Source organism: Neoarius graeffei, chromosome 21 (assembly GCF_027579695.1).
Source record: "Neoarius graeffei isolate fNeoGra1 chromosome 21, fNeoGra1.pri, whole genome shotgun sequence".
Taxonomy (NCBI): domain Eukaryota; kingdom Metazoa; phylum Chordata; class Actinopteri; order Siluriformes; family Ariidae; genus Neoarius; species Neoarius graeffei.
Window position 1 is genome coordinate 29,640,163 of NC_083589.1, and position 15,099 is coordinate 29,655,261.

A 15,099-nucleotide genomic window follows, 5' to 3' on the forward strand; every position below is an offset into this window, starting at 1 on the left:
TTTATAATCATATATTTGGATAAGGTTTGCATGTTCTTCCCGTGTCTGCGTGGGTTTCCTCCGGGTGCTCCGGTTTCCCCTACAGTCCAAAGGCATTCAGGTTAGGTTAACTGGTGACTCTAAATTGACCGTAGGTGTGAATGTGATGTGAATGTGAATGGTTGTTTATCTCTGTGTCAGCCCTGCTATGACCTGGAGACTTGTCCAGGGTGTACCCCACCTCTCACCCATGGATAGGCTCCAGCTTGCCTGCGACCCTGTTGGACAGGATAAGCGGCTACAGATAATGGATGGATGGATATTTGGACGACAAATGTTCTTCCAGTTCGGGTGGAGGATCTTGTGCTTATAAAAAGGCGTGGCTGCATCTTTTCTACAACACCAACACCCCAACCCATGAGCAGGACAATGGGTTGAAGTGATGGCGGATGGAGATGAACCATTAGGCGGCAGTAGAGCCATTCCGGCGGCGCGCACTGAGCCGCGTCCGTGTTGAGGCATCCAGGCTGCACAGGCTGTCTTTTGTCTCACCAGCAGAGACAGTAAAAGAGATCCTCTCCTGCATCCGTCCTTATTCAGAGATGAAGCGACGGAAAGAAACGGAAGTCTAGAGTAAAGATTTGTCGCACTCATTCGTGGCTGAAACAGCTCGTGATGAGAGGGATTTAAATGCGACATGGGGGGCAGGTGAATGTTTTTGGTTGTTTGAAGGAGACAGCAGGGCCGAAAGCGGGTGATGGAGGGAGGGACAGAGAGAGACGCAAAGCACGAGACAATGAAACACTGGGCGTTTGATGTCGGCTGCGCGTGAAAGGACTGTAGCCCGAGATGCAACATTGTTTCCAATCAGGTCTATTGATCAGTCGTAATGGCCAGGGGACGTGAGTGAAAAGGAGCGCAAGTCAATCTGTGTGTCTCTTCATGGCAGACGGCATGATGGTGTGTTTGCGGTTCCACAGGAGAAAGTCGGTGTGGGCCGCTGTGTGTGTGCTCGTGCTCTGCTGGCTCTACATCTTTCCTGCGTACCGGATACCGAGTGATAAAGACATCGTAGAAGAAGTGCTGCACCAGGGCCAGGCATGGACCAAGAACCAGACGGGCATCGACCTGTACAGGTATCACTTATGCATATTCCTTGCATCGATTGCTGTTATAATCTCCTGAATTGCGCATTTCATATTTACTACCTTATTTACCAGTCTGCTCCAAAACACCTCCACTGATCTCTCTGGTCCAACATTTTAACCTCTCATAGTTTGAACAAACCAATTTTCAGTATTTGGCCTACACACACCCACAAACTGAATATATAACTGAAATGCCTATCATACAACTTCATACACGGAAAAGACAACAGTAGGCTTTTTATTACATCTCATTACTGAGCAGTGACTTGATTGTGTTTTCCTGGCGCTGCTCACAATGAACTCGAACCATCCATTTGCAGAGTGTATTTTGTCCTGCTCTGCATTAGTGCGGCAGAGAGAGAGACTTCATTCTCCCAAGGTCCTATTTTGTTACAGCTAAATCTCCTTCCCAAGAGGACGCGTGACAGACACACACAGTGTTATACAGAAGCTGATTAAGATAATGCTGCAGAGCCGGACACCTGCAGCAGATTTAGTTTGCGAAGGCGTTGGTTCAAACAGGTAGCTTGTAGGCCTGAGAGAGGAACAGTGATACAAACCTTCTGTCTGTTCGCACGCATCACATCAGCCACTTTTGGCAATGGTAACTAGTGTTGTAGTACTGGAGACCGGTCTCAATACCACTTTTTGAAGGTCTCATCTCAGAATCGACTGCATTTCTACTCAGTCTTGTCTCGGTCTTAGAGGCCGAGGGCTCGGGATTTTATTTCAAGACTGGTCAAGATCACAATGTCGGGGATTTCACTAAATTTCCTATGCATTGTCTGATTTATTTGTGAAGATCGGTACCATCAGTTCAAAGACATGTGGTTAGGTGAAGTGTCCTTGAGCAAGGCACCTAACCCCCAACCGCTGTAGTATAGCTGCCCACTACTCTGGGTATGTGTGTGTACTCATTACTCACGTGTGTGTGTGTGTGTGTGTGTGTGTGTGTGTGTGTGTGTGTGTGTGTGCGCATGTGTTCACTGCTTCAAATGGGTTAAATGTAGAGGATGAATTTCACTGTGCTTGAGTGTGCATGTGGCAAATAAAGACTTATTCTTTTTCTATTATCATTGGATGTAATATTTCCTGCTTTGAATTTGACCAATAAAGTAACTCATTGTTAATTTTTCTTCCTATTAACGGCTGACATCCCTCCCCCGCCTCCTTCATACACACTGGTCTTGTCCTGGTCTTGTCTCTGTCTCGATACACTTCAATCTTGGTCACGGCCCGGTCTCAGTTGACTGCAACACTACTGATATGCGCCTCGTCAGCTATAAGCCATGTACTACAAGACTGAGTGGAATAACTGTTTTATTATGCCCACATTCACTGGATTTTGAGAAACAGAGTATTTTCATTTTTTGCAAATTCGATAAATAAAAACTTTATACAAAACGTCTGACAAAATAATTTCTGCTTAGAATATAAACAAACCGGTAAAATGACAGTAGCAATTTGTGAAAAATTCTGTAATAGTAATTCTTGAAAAATTAAAAAAAGATAAGTTCTTACCATCAAATACTTTTATCCCATATTTTGTTGCGCTTTTTTTGTATTTTGGGGGGTTTTGTTTTCGAGTAGTTTTTATTTGTCCTCAGTTGGTTCAGCAACACGCGCCGCCATTTTGTTTTTCTCTACTCACAGTATATGAGCTGATAGCCTCGTAGTAGAGTAGCCAATCAGAGCACATGATTGCTCATATCCAGTGAATGTGGATAGAATATTACACGGTTGCACGAAGATATGAAGTTTATCTTCGAGTGGGGAAAATATTTTCAATACAAGAAGATAAACTTCATATTTTCACGCCACCATGTAATGTTCTTTATATTATATGGACACAGCCACAAAAAGAAATACGCAAGTTAATCAAAAGAATTTTAATTTTGAACAGGTTCACCATTTTGACAACGCACGTCTAGTCAGAGGTAAAACACTGGGAGTGACATCATCGGAGTGAAATATCAGGAAATCTGTCACTCAGATCCGTGATGTATTTCGTATGAAAAATGTGAGTTTTTCAATACATGAAGATAAATTTCATATCTTCAAGCCAACATGTGATTTTATTTTTATTATTTAGACACATTAACAAACAAAAAGTACCCAAATTTATCACAACAATTCATTGATATCCTCAGGAGTGACATGTTATTTCCCAGCTGGGAGGTCCGTACGGTGAAATACTGTGACTGAGGTCTTGAAAAGTACTGAGTGAGGCCCTCTGGGCCAAGGTCAGTATTCAAGGCCGAGGTCACGGTATTTCACCATACGGACCGACCTTAAGCTGGTAAATAATATATTTATTTTTTTCTTTACCAAATTCTCACAGAAAACGAGAGCGCCCGAAAGGGAAAACCGAGCCGAGGCAAGTCGCCATTTTGAATCCTCATTCATGGCTGTAATGCAAATTGCTTTCTCCTCGGTATACAAGTGCACTTCCATGGCAGGAAAAAAAACTATATTTTGCCGCCTATGTAGTCCCCTATTTATACAAATAGGAGTCATTCAGGATTCAGCCATGTTTTTGCTCGGTGTTAGCAAATTACAGGTTTTTAGCTTTCTCCTGAAATGTTTTCTTTTATTTCTTCTTCCTCAGGGTAGTAAAACTCGCTTTCGCTGTGAACATTGTCGTTATTGCTATCCATGCTGTAAAATTAATGCTATTTTCCTGAGAAATGCTGGCAAAAATTTATAAGATTTTTGATAATCTTAGAAATAAATCTTATAAAAAAAAGATAAATGTTGACAAAAAATGTTACGTTTGTTGTTGTTGTGAACGAGCGAGTCACCAGAGGTCCGTAACCGGGGTCCGTAACTGGGGTCCGTACTGTAGGATATGGACCTGCTCGCCAGCCAATCAGAGCGCAGGATTCGGACCGTGAAAAAAATAGAGAGATTTATGTCACGGTTTTTGAATCTCCATGTCCCAGATGTAGCTCGTATGAAAAATATGAGTGGTGTATTTCCCAGTAAAACACTTGTGTCCATATAATATATTTTCTTTAATACTACTACTGTGAAGCATCACTGCTTCACAGCTCCAGAATCCCTGGTTCAATCCTGAGCTCAGGTTACTGTCTGGTCTGTGTGGAGATTTGCTATTCTCCCCATGTGCGTGTGAGTTTTCTCTTGGGTTTTCTGGTTTCTTCCACTGTCTAGAAACATGCAGGTAGGCAGATTGGCTCAGCTTAATTGTCAGAAGGTGTGAATGTGTATATGAATGGTGATAGACTGGGGTACCATCTGGTGTGAGTTTGCCCATCTGGGTTGAACTCTCTGGCCTTGTGTCCAGTGTTGCTGGGATAGGCTGATCAACCCTGATCAGCTCCAAGGTCCACAGGTACTGTCTGTGTGGACTTCTACATGTTTTTCCCGTATGTCCATGTGGATTTCCTCAGGGGTCTCTGGTTTCCTTCCACCCTTGAAAAAATGCCAGAAGGACTGGGTACACACGCCTAGGTGTGAATGTGTGTGTGTGGAGCCTTGCAGTGTTACCAGGATCACACTCGTCACATTGACCAGAATTAAGCAGTTATTGAAGATGAATGAATGAGTGAATGGCTGAGCAAATTACTGAGTTCAGTGAATAATATATTAATGATACATAATTATATATGTATTAGTTTTACACTTGCATTTATGTTTAGTATCTCTCGCTTTAGTATTCTGCCTGATCACAGGTCCAGCTCTGACGTTCATCAGAGTTTCTAGGGAAGTGTTACAGTACTGTTGCCTTCTACTGGATTATTATAGAGGTTTTCACCTCTCGTACAACTTGGAGCAGCCAGTTAACCTAACCACATGTCTTTGAACTATGGGTGAAACCAGAGCACCCGGAGGAAACCCACGCAGACATGGGGCAATGCTTGAAAAACCGCATGTCCGATCATCCGAAACGACTAAAGTATGTGCAAGGACAAGTAAAACTTTAATGGTAATCATCTGATCGGATGACAAAAGTGAGTGCTGGCAACCTAAGCAACACAGGCAACCGCTCCGTGAGGCAGGTTTGAACTGTCAGTCCGGCAGTAGCATATTTCAATTCATTCTCATCTCATCTCATTATCTCTAGCCGCTTTATCCTTCTACAGGGTCGCAGGCAAGCTGGAGCCTGTCCCAGCTGACTATGGGCGAAAGGCGGGGTACACCCTGGACAAGTCGCCAGGTCATCACAGGGCTGACACATAGACACAGACAACCATTCACACTCACATTCACACTTACGGTCAATTTAGAGTCACCAGTTAACCTAGCCTGTGTGTCTTTGGACTGTGGGGGAAACCGGAGCACCCGGAGGAAACCCACGCGGACACGGGGAGAACATGCAAACTCCGCACAGAAAGGCCCTCGCTGGCCACGGGGCTCGAACCCGGACCTTCTTGCTGTGAGGCGACAGTGCTAACCACTACACCACCGTGCTGCCCCATATTTCAATTATTATTATTATTATTATTATTATTATTATTATTATTATGCAAAGTAAATCATGGATCGTGACATCTGACTTCTCCTCAAAACAAAGTTCACCTGTGTCTATCGAAAATCTTGTTTTCATGGACTGGCTCCTGTATAAAATTAATCCTACCAAGCATCAGAGAAATTGACTGTATGCTCACTCTGCACTAATACCCCTTTTCCACCAAATCAGTTCCAGGGCTGGTTCGGGGCCAGTGCTGGTGCTGGTTCACAACTCGTTCAACTTGCGAGCCAGCTGAGAACCAGTTTGCTTTTCCATAGCTCGTGGTGCTAAGAGGAGTCACGTCATTACGTCGCTGTGTACGTCAGTTACGTCGCTGTATACGTCATTACGTCGCTGTATACGTCAGTTACGTCGCTACGTTTGCATAAACCTTGGCGCGAATATCAAAGCAAAAACAACACGGAAGAAGCAGCAGCAACAACAATAATAATAATGAATGACTAAGCGTTTGTACAGCTGCTGCTTCTCGGCGCTTAAAAATGGCGATCTTTCGCGGTCTTGTTATTGTTGTTGGTCTTAACAACTTGCCGCCCCCCCCCCGACGTAAGCGGTTCTTTCCTCTGGCCCAGCAGAGAGTTGGTGCTAGCCTGGAACCGTTTTTTTCTGGCCCCAGAGCCAGTTCTTTGTCAGTGGAAACAGAAAACCCGGTTCCAAACTAAGCACTGGCCCCGAACCAGCCCTGGAACTGCTTTGGTGGAAAAGGGGTATAAGAGAGCAGGGAACCAGTCTAAAGTAGCTCATCTCACTTCAGGGGAAATGTGTTAAAAAGTTTTATTCATCAACACAACAATATATAAAAGTACAAAAAAATATTTTGAGGAAATCATTTAAATTTCCTCGTTTTTGGTTATAATTCATCGAAGTATGCGTGTGTTCGAGTGTACTGGAAAAGCTCTAGCCTGGCAAGCCAGACTAAATGTGAATATTTAGTCTGGCCTCGATCCATAGACATTTCCGAAGCGGGTAGGAGGAACAAACCACTGTCTTTCAAACTGTCTCTGTGCATATAGGCCAACGCTGTGACCAATCAGCGCAACAGTGACTGTGACGTAGTCAGAGCGACAGAAAGCAGTGGGGGAGGCCTTGAAATTAAATAATTTTTCAAAATGCGTATTAATTAATAAACAGGTTCTAGATATTAAGAAGTTTGGAGATAATGACCACAAGTTTGGAGTCTGTACCACATACACATTTTTTTTCCAGGTGTTTTTCAAGGGTTTGCTTAAACTGTTTTTGAGAGTTTTTATTTAGTGGTGTTTGGTGAAATAATTTCCCTTAAATTTAAAATAACGGGAAAATAAGAAACAATCAAAAAGTAATGTTTCAAAGCTGTTTATTAATTCTTCGTACTGCACAAACTAGCCCCATCCTTTTGGCTACGAGCGGAGCCAGCTGGTAGATCAGACTTTTGCCATAGCCGGTGGGCAAAACAGTGAAAACGTCCTTCTTGAAAAGGAATGAGCGGAGAGCCTCTTCCTGCTCATGTTTCAATGAAAACTCCAAGTCTAATTCTTCTAAAACTGATTCCAAAGCAGAGTCAAACGCGCGCTGTTTACTAGCCCGTAGCCATCTTTCCTGCTGCGCTTTCTCCAGCGTTGCGCAGCTTTGTCGTCACTCCTGCAAAAGCCCGCCCAAAGAATCCAAACAAAAACCTTGCGTTGTGATTGGCGGGCACAATTTGATGCCCGGGGTGTGTTTGTTTATATGGTGCGAGGCTAGACCCAAGCGCTAGGCAAAAATATTTTTGGCCGTTAGGCAGTTGGGTCTAGTTTACTAGGCTAGAAAAGCTCGGCTCAGAGGGGTCCACGCAATGACATAATCATACCAATTGGCTAAGGACAACGAGGGTCAAGGACATCATGTGCCAGCAGCACGGTTGAGACGGGCAGGTGTCAAACTTGGTATTTTTATATCACGATTGGCATTAATAATAAATGATATCACTGAATAATGTTTCTTACCTCTAACTAATATACAGTTAGGTCCATATATATTTGGACACTGACACAAATTTTGTTTTTTTTACCTGTTTACTGAAACATATTCAAGTTATAGTTATATAATGGACATGGACAAAGTCCAGACTTTCAGCTTTCATTTGAGGGTATCCCCATTAAAATTGGATGAAGGGTTTAGGAGTTTCAGCTCCTTAACATGTGCCACCCTGTTTTTAAAGGGACCAAAAGTAATTGGACAGTTGACTCAAAGGCTATTTCTTGGGCAGGTGTGGGCAATTCCTTCATTATGTCATTCTCAATTAAGCAGATAAAAGGCCTGGAGTTGATCTGAGGTGTGGTGCTTGCATTTGGAAGATCTTGCTGTGAAGAAAACATGCGGTCAAAGGAGCTCTCCATGCAGGTGAAACAAGCCATCCTTAAGCTGTGAAAACAGAAAAAGCCCATCCGAGAAATTGCTACAATATTAGGAGTGGCAAAATCTACAGTGTGGTACATCCTGAGAAAGAAAGAAAGCACTGGTGAACTCATCAATGCAAAAAGACCTGGACGCCCACAGAAGACAACAGTGGTGGATGATCGCAGAATAATCTCCATGGTGAAGAGAAACCCCTTCACAGCAGCCAACCAAGTGAACAACACTCTCCAGGAAGTAGGCGTATCAATATCCAAATCTACCATAAAGAGAAGACTGCATGAAAGTAAATACAGAGGGTTCACTGCACGGTGCAAGCCACTCATAAGCCTCAAGAATAAAAAGTCTAGATTGGACTTTGCTAAAAAACATCTAAAAAAGCCAGCACAGTTCTGGAAGAACATTCTTTGGACAGATGAAACCAAGATCAACCTCTACCAGAATGATGGAAAGAAAAAAGTATGGTGAAGGCGTGGTACAGCTCATGATTCAAAGCATACCACATCATCTGTAAAACACGGCGGAGGCAGTGTGATGGCTTGGGCATGCATGGCTGCCAGTGATACTGGGTCACTAGTGTTTATTGATGATGTGACACAGGACAGAAGCAGCCGGATGAATTCTGAGGTATTCAGAGACATACTGTGTGCTCAAATCCAGCCAAATTGATTGGTCGTCATTTCATAATACAGATGGACAATGACCCAAAACATAAAGCCAAAGCAACCCATGAGTTTATTAAAGCAAAGAAGTGGAATATTCTTGAATGGCCAAGTCAGTCACCTGATCTCAACCCAATTGAGCATGCATTTCACTTGTTAGACTAAACTTCAGACAGAAAGGCCCACAAACAAACAGCAACTGAAAACCGCTGCAGTAAAGGCCTGGCAGAGTATTAAAAAGGAGGAAACAGCATCTGGTGATGTCCATGAGTTCAAGACTTCAGGCAGTCATTGCCAACAAAGGGTTTTCAACCAAGTATTAGAAATTAACATTTTATTTACAATTATTTAATTTGTCCAATTACTTTTGAGTCCCTGAAATGAAGGGATTGTGTTTAAAAAATGCTTTAGTTCCTCACATTTTATGCAATCATTTTGTTCAACCCACTGAATTAAAGCTGAAAGTCTGAACTTCAACTGCATCTGAATCTGAATTCAAAAATCATTGTGGTAATGTACAGAACCAAAATTAGAAAAATGTTGTCTCTGTCCAAATATTTATGGACCTAACTGTATATATATTACGATTTGTTTATTGCTTTTGATGGTTTCATATATTTTGTAATGATATAATTTTTATTTTCTAAATGTTTATCAGGGCGGCACGGTGGTGTAGTGGTTAGCGCTGTCGCCTCACAGCAAGAAGGTCTGGGTTTGAGCCCCGTGGCCAGCGAGGGCCTTTCTGTGCGGGGTTTGCATGTTCTCCCCGTGTCCGCGTGGGTTTCCTCCGGGTGCTCCGGTTTCCCCCACAGTCCAAAGACATGCAGGTTAGGTTAACTGGTGACTCTAAATTGACTGTAGTTGTGAGTGTGAATGGTTGTCTGTGTGTATGTGTCAGCCCTGTGATGACCTGGCGACTTGTCCAGGGTGTACCCCGCCTTTCACCCGTAGTCAGCTGGGATAGGCTCCAGCTTGCCTGCGACCCTGTAGAACAGGATAAAGCGGCTAGAGATAATGAGATGAATGAGATGAGATGTTTATCAACATACTGCCATTGTGGCACGGAAACCTGTGATTGGTGGACAGCGGACAAAGGGTGTCTCCCATTTCTTGTAAATCATGACATAAAAATTGTAAACACATACAGAACCCGCTGATTGGCTGTTCACATACTGAAGCCAAGCGGAGATGTCCGGCATTTGTTGCTGTTGTCCGAAGAAAACTACAGCTAAAAAAGCTCTACTACCGGATTACTTGGACAATCTTAGTCAGAAAGAAACGAAGGATAGATGTACATGGAAATTAGAGTTTATTAGTGGTTATGATCCGTACAAAATTCCTCGAAACGACTGGAGTGACGGTGCAGATTTGAGGCCTAGCGTTAGCATTAGCTACATGTTGGAATATACCTTCTTTTTCCCGAAAAGTCCTGACACGGAAGAACAGTTTAAAAAAACTACAGAAGCAAGAAAACCTTCTTTGTGTAAAGACTTTTTCTCGACATCAGCTTTTGGGAATAAAATGTTGCAAAAGCCAAAGCACTTACTCTCAAAGGGCTCTGACCTGAACTGTGGGCTAGATGGTATCCCCACCCCTCCATGTCTCATCAACCCCAAGGACATGTAGTTACACAGCTATCTGCACTCTGTCATTTATACAGTGATGCTTATTATTGTTAAAACAATATCTGAAGTGTTATTATTTGTAAAATAATAAAATATCTCGCTCTAGACTTTCAAACAATATTGTAAGATTTTATTTTAATTTTATCTAATAGTGGATGTTACAATAATTACAAACGCTAACAGAATCAGCACATTCCAGTTGTAGCTGTAGTCATATACAGTGGTATGCAAAAGTTTGGGCACCCTTACTGAAAATGTTTGTTATTGTGAATAGTTAAGTGAGCAGAAAATGAACTGATCACCAAAAGGCATAAAGGTAAAGACGAGACATTTCTTTTCAGCGTTTTCTGCAAGATTTGTGTATTATTTTTGTTTTGTACAATTGGAGAGTGAAAAAAGAAAAGGAACACCATGCGAAAGTTTGGGCACCCCAATCCATTTGAGTTCTCAGGTAACTTTTACCAAGGTTCCAGACCTTAATTAGCTTATTGAGCTGTGGCTTGTTCAAATTATTCGTGAGGAAAGGTCAGATGATCCAGATTTCAAAGCTGTATAAATTCTCTGACTCCTCAAACTTGTCCCTAAAATCAACAGCCATGGACTCCTCTAAACAGCTCCCTCACATTCTGAATAATAAAATAATTGATGCTCACAAAGCAGGAGAAGGCTACAAGAACATAGCAAAGTGTTTTCAGGTAGCTGTTTCCTCAGATTGTAATGTTATTAAGAAATGGCAGTTAACAGAAACAGTGGAGATCAAGGTGAGGTCTGGAAGATGAAGAAAACTTTCTGAAAGAACTGCTCGTTGGATTGCTAGAAAGGCAAATAAAACCCCCTGTTTGACTGCAAAAGACCTTCAGAAAGATTTAGCAGACCCTGGAGTGGTGGTGCACTGTTCTACTATGCAGCGACACCTCAACAAATATGACCTTCATGGGAGCGTCATCAGAAGAAAACCTTTCCTGCATTCTAGCCACAAAATTCAGCGTCTGAAGTTTGCAAATGAAAATAAGCCTGATGCATTTTGGAAACAAGTCCTGTGGACTGATGAAATCAAAATAGAACTTTTTGGCCACAATGTGCAAAAGTATGTTTGGAGAAAAAGGATGCCAAATTCCAGGAAAAGAACACCTCTCTAACTCTGAAGCATGGGTGTGGATCGATCATGCTTTGGAGTTGTGTTGCAGCCAGTGGCACAGGGCACATTTCATTGGTTGAGGGAAGCATGGATTCGAATAAATACCAGCAAATTCTGGAAGCAAACATCACACCATCTGTAAAAAAGTTGAAGTTAAAAAGAGGATGAGTCCTACAATAAGATGATGATCCAAAACACACCTCAAAATCTACAATGGAATACCTCAAGAGGCACAAGCTGAAGGCTTTGCCCTGGCCCTCACAGTCCCCTGACCTAAACATCATTGAAAATCTGTGGATAGATCTCAAAAAAGCAGTGCATGCAAGACAGCCCAAGAAACTTGTTGAACTGGAAGCCTTTTGCAAGGATGAATGTGTGAAAATCCCCCAGGTAAGAACTGAAAGATTATTAGCTGGCTACAAAAAGTGTTTACAAGCTGTGATACTTGCCAAAGGGGGTGTTACTAGGTACTAACCATGCAGGGTGCCCAAACTTTTGCTTCGGGCCCTTTTCCTTTTTTGTCATTTTGAAAATGTCTCATTTCATCTCATTATCTCTAGCCACTTTATCCTGTTCTACAGGGTCGCAGGCAAGCTGGAGCCTATCCCAGCTGACTACGGGCGAAAGGCGGGGTACACCCTGGACAAGTCGCCAGGTCATCACAGGGCTGACACATAGACACAGACAACTATTCACACTCACACCTACGGTCAATTTAGAGTCACCAGTTAACCTAACCTGCATGTCTTTGGACTGTGGGGGAAACCGGAGCACCCGGAGGAAACCCACGCGGACACAGGGAGAACATGCAAACTCCGCACAGAAAGCATACAGTGGTGCTTGAAAGTTTGTGAACCCTTTAGAATTTTCTATATTTCTGCATAAGTATGACCTAAAACATAATCAGATTTTCACACAAGTCCAAAAGTAGATAAAGAGAACCCAGTTAAACAAATGAGACAAAAATATTATACTTGGTCATTTATTTATTGAGGAAAATGATCCAATATTACATATCTGTGAGTGGCAAAAGTATGTGAACCTCTAGGATTAGCAGTTAATTTGAAGGTGAAATTAGAATCACAATCCTTTATTCAGGTTGGGGAAATTGCACAGAAATAACCAAACAAAACTGATACGACTTGACCCCCTGAATGGAAGGACCTTTTCAATGGCATAATCCAACCGGCAGCCTCCAAAAACGACAAATATGCACACTGCACACTGTGTGTGCGTGACATCAAAGTTGCAGCATCGGGAGTGTATAATGTGAAAGAACATTTCAAATCGAAACTAAACATCAGTGGAATGCAAGCCAAAGGCAAAATCAGCCACTGATGACAGTATTTGCGTGCTCAAAAACTGATATGCCAACAACTGGAAAAGACAGAAAACACAAGGTAGTGGGAGTTTTAGTTCAAGTTAGGCAGTGTTCTGTTTACCCCACAGTAATGCTGACTGTGAGAGAGTTTTCTCTCAAGTCAGGAAGATACACACAGAGAGCAGAAAGAACCTGAATGCAGACACACTGACCTGGCCTACTGCAGTGTAAGATCAACACAGCTAGACACTTGCTGTGACATGCAGCCTAGTGAGGTATTGGTGCAGAGTGCTAAAAAAGCTGTCATGGAGTACAGTTCAGAACATTAGAGTGACACTTTGTGTTTTTTGTCAAACATTGGAGCTCTGTATTCATTCTGAAGGTTTATTGTTATTGAATAAAAAGTAACTGGGATATATCATTATCATTCAAATTTTAGGTAAATTATTTTAATTTGCATCTTATAAGGATTTTGTAAGGGAAATAAGGATTTTGGAGGTCGGTTATACAGGTTTGATTGACCAAAGGTTGACATGTACAGTATGAGAGAGGCCCTCGTCGGCCATGGGGCTCAAACCCGGACCTTCTTGCTGTGAGACAACAGCGCTAACCACTACACCACTGTGCCGCCCCTATTAAAAATAAATAAGTAAATAAAATAAACTCTATTCTGTCCTCTGCAAAATAAAATAAAGCTCTGGGCAGATGGAATTGTTTTTCAGGCAAGTATGTTTTGGGTGCTGCTTGCCCATTGGGCAAGTAAGGCTGGGAGATTATTGTTTTTTTTTTTTTTGAGGACTGTGGGGAGAACATACAAACTCCACACAGAAAGACTCCCCCATCAGCCACTGGACTCAAACCAAGAATCTCCTTGCTGTGAGGCAACGGTGCTAACTACTACTCCACCATGCCGCCCATATTTAGTATATGTCCTCAATTTTTTATTTTTTAAATATTTCCTTTGTATATGTCACAGGTCAGAACTGTAGGTCAGGTGGAATTTTTCAACGTAGGTTAGAATTTTTAATCCAGTTCATAATTTGCTACCTGTATTAGGGAGACTTACTATATCTAGGGTTAGGCTTTGGGAAGAATTTGTATTTTAAACTACTTGATGTAATAAGACTGGACTCATTAATAAATTGAAAATATATATCGCCCCTTCCATTGCAATTGTTGCTGGTCTAGTGGTTAAGATGTTGGGTTAAGAATCAGAAGTTTCCAAGTTTGAATTCTGGTTAAGTATGTAAAAATGCTAATGAGGGAGATAGACAAGAGGAAATACTAGGTAGGTGTAGATTAGATAGAACTTTATTGATCCCTTTGGGCAGGTTCCCTCAGGGAAATTAAAATTCCCTGAGGAATTTGTGTAGACAGAGGAAGTGGGTAGAAGAGAGATAAAAGAAGTGATAATACAACATTTTACTAAGGTTGGAAATTATGAACTTGGTTAATTTTAACCCAGGCCAAAAAAAAAAAAAAAATCACATGGGTTGAATGTTGTTGACTTGTAACATAGACAGTAATGCCTTCATATCTGAATATTTTACCATTATTTCCATTTTTCATTTTTATTATACCCCTGCTCCAAAGGAGGGGGTATAATAAAAATGAAAAATGGAATTACCTCTGTCCGTATTTCTGTTCGTCCGAAACACCCTTTTTCTCAGCAACCACAAATTATAGCCACTTGGTACCAAACTTCAGCTTGGGGTTCTATGCCGTGTGTAACATTTTAAAGTCTGTCGCACATTGACTTCCTGTTTACCGACTGAATGTATTTACAAAACATATAGAGTGGATTTACAAAATTTTTGTGACATTTTTCTCAGCAACTACAAATCACACCTGCTTGATATTTAGTACTGAGCTGCAGCTTGGGGTTCTATACCGTTTTCAGGTCTGTCGCACATCGACTTCCTGTTTACTGATTTAATGTATTTTCAAAACATAGCGTGGATTTACAAAATTTCCATAACACTTTTCTCAGCAAGTACAAATCACACCTGCTTGATATTTGGTACCAAGCTTCAGTTTGGGGTTCTCTATCCTGTATATCATTTTCAGGTCTGTTGCACATCGACTTCTTGTTTACTGACTGAATGTACTAGTGCAGCTTAAAAAATTAGAATATTGTGAAAAAGTTCAATATTTTCCATCAGTTATTTAAGAAAGTGAAAATGTTATATATTATAGACTCATTACACATAAACTAAAATGTTTCAAGCATTTTTCTATTTTAATTTTAATCAGTATGGCATACAGGGGCGGCACGGTGGTGTAGTGGTTAGCGCTGTCGCCTCACAGCAAGAAGGTCCTGGGTTCGAGCCCCGGGGCTGGCGAGGGCCTTTCTGTGTGGAGTTT

General features: G+C 41.8%; 1 protein-coding gene across 2 annotated transcripts in view; it reads left to right on the top strand.

Annotated features, from left to right (window-relative positions):
• Positions 1-589: 589 nt before the first annotated feature.
• st8sia1 (ST8 alpha-N-acetyl-neuraminide alpha-2,8-sialyltransferase 1) overlaps positions 590-15,099 on the top strand; it is a 186,299-nt gene continuing 171,789 nt past the window's right edge. For both annotated transcript variants that reach the window (XM_060902944.1, XM_060902945.1), the window contains exon 1: positions 590-1,115. In XM_060902944.1, coding sequence (XP_060758927.1) covers positions 922-1,115 — 194 coding nt within the window. In that variant the 5' untranslated portion in view covers positions 590-921. The remainder of the gene's footprint in view (positions 1,116-15,099) is intronic.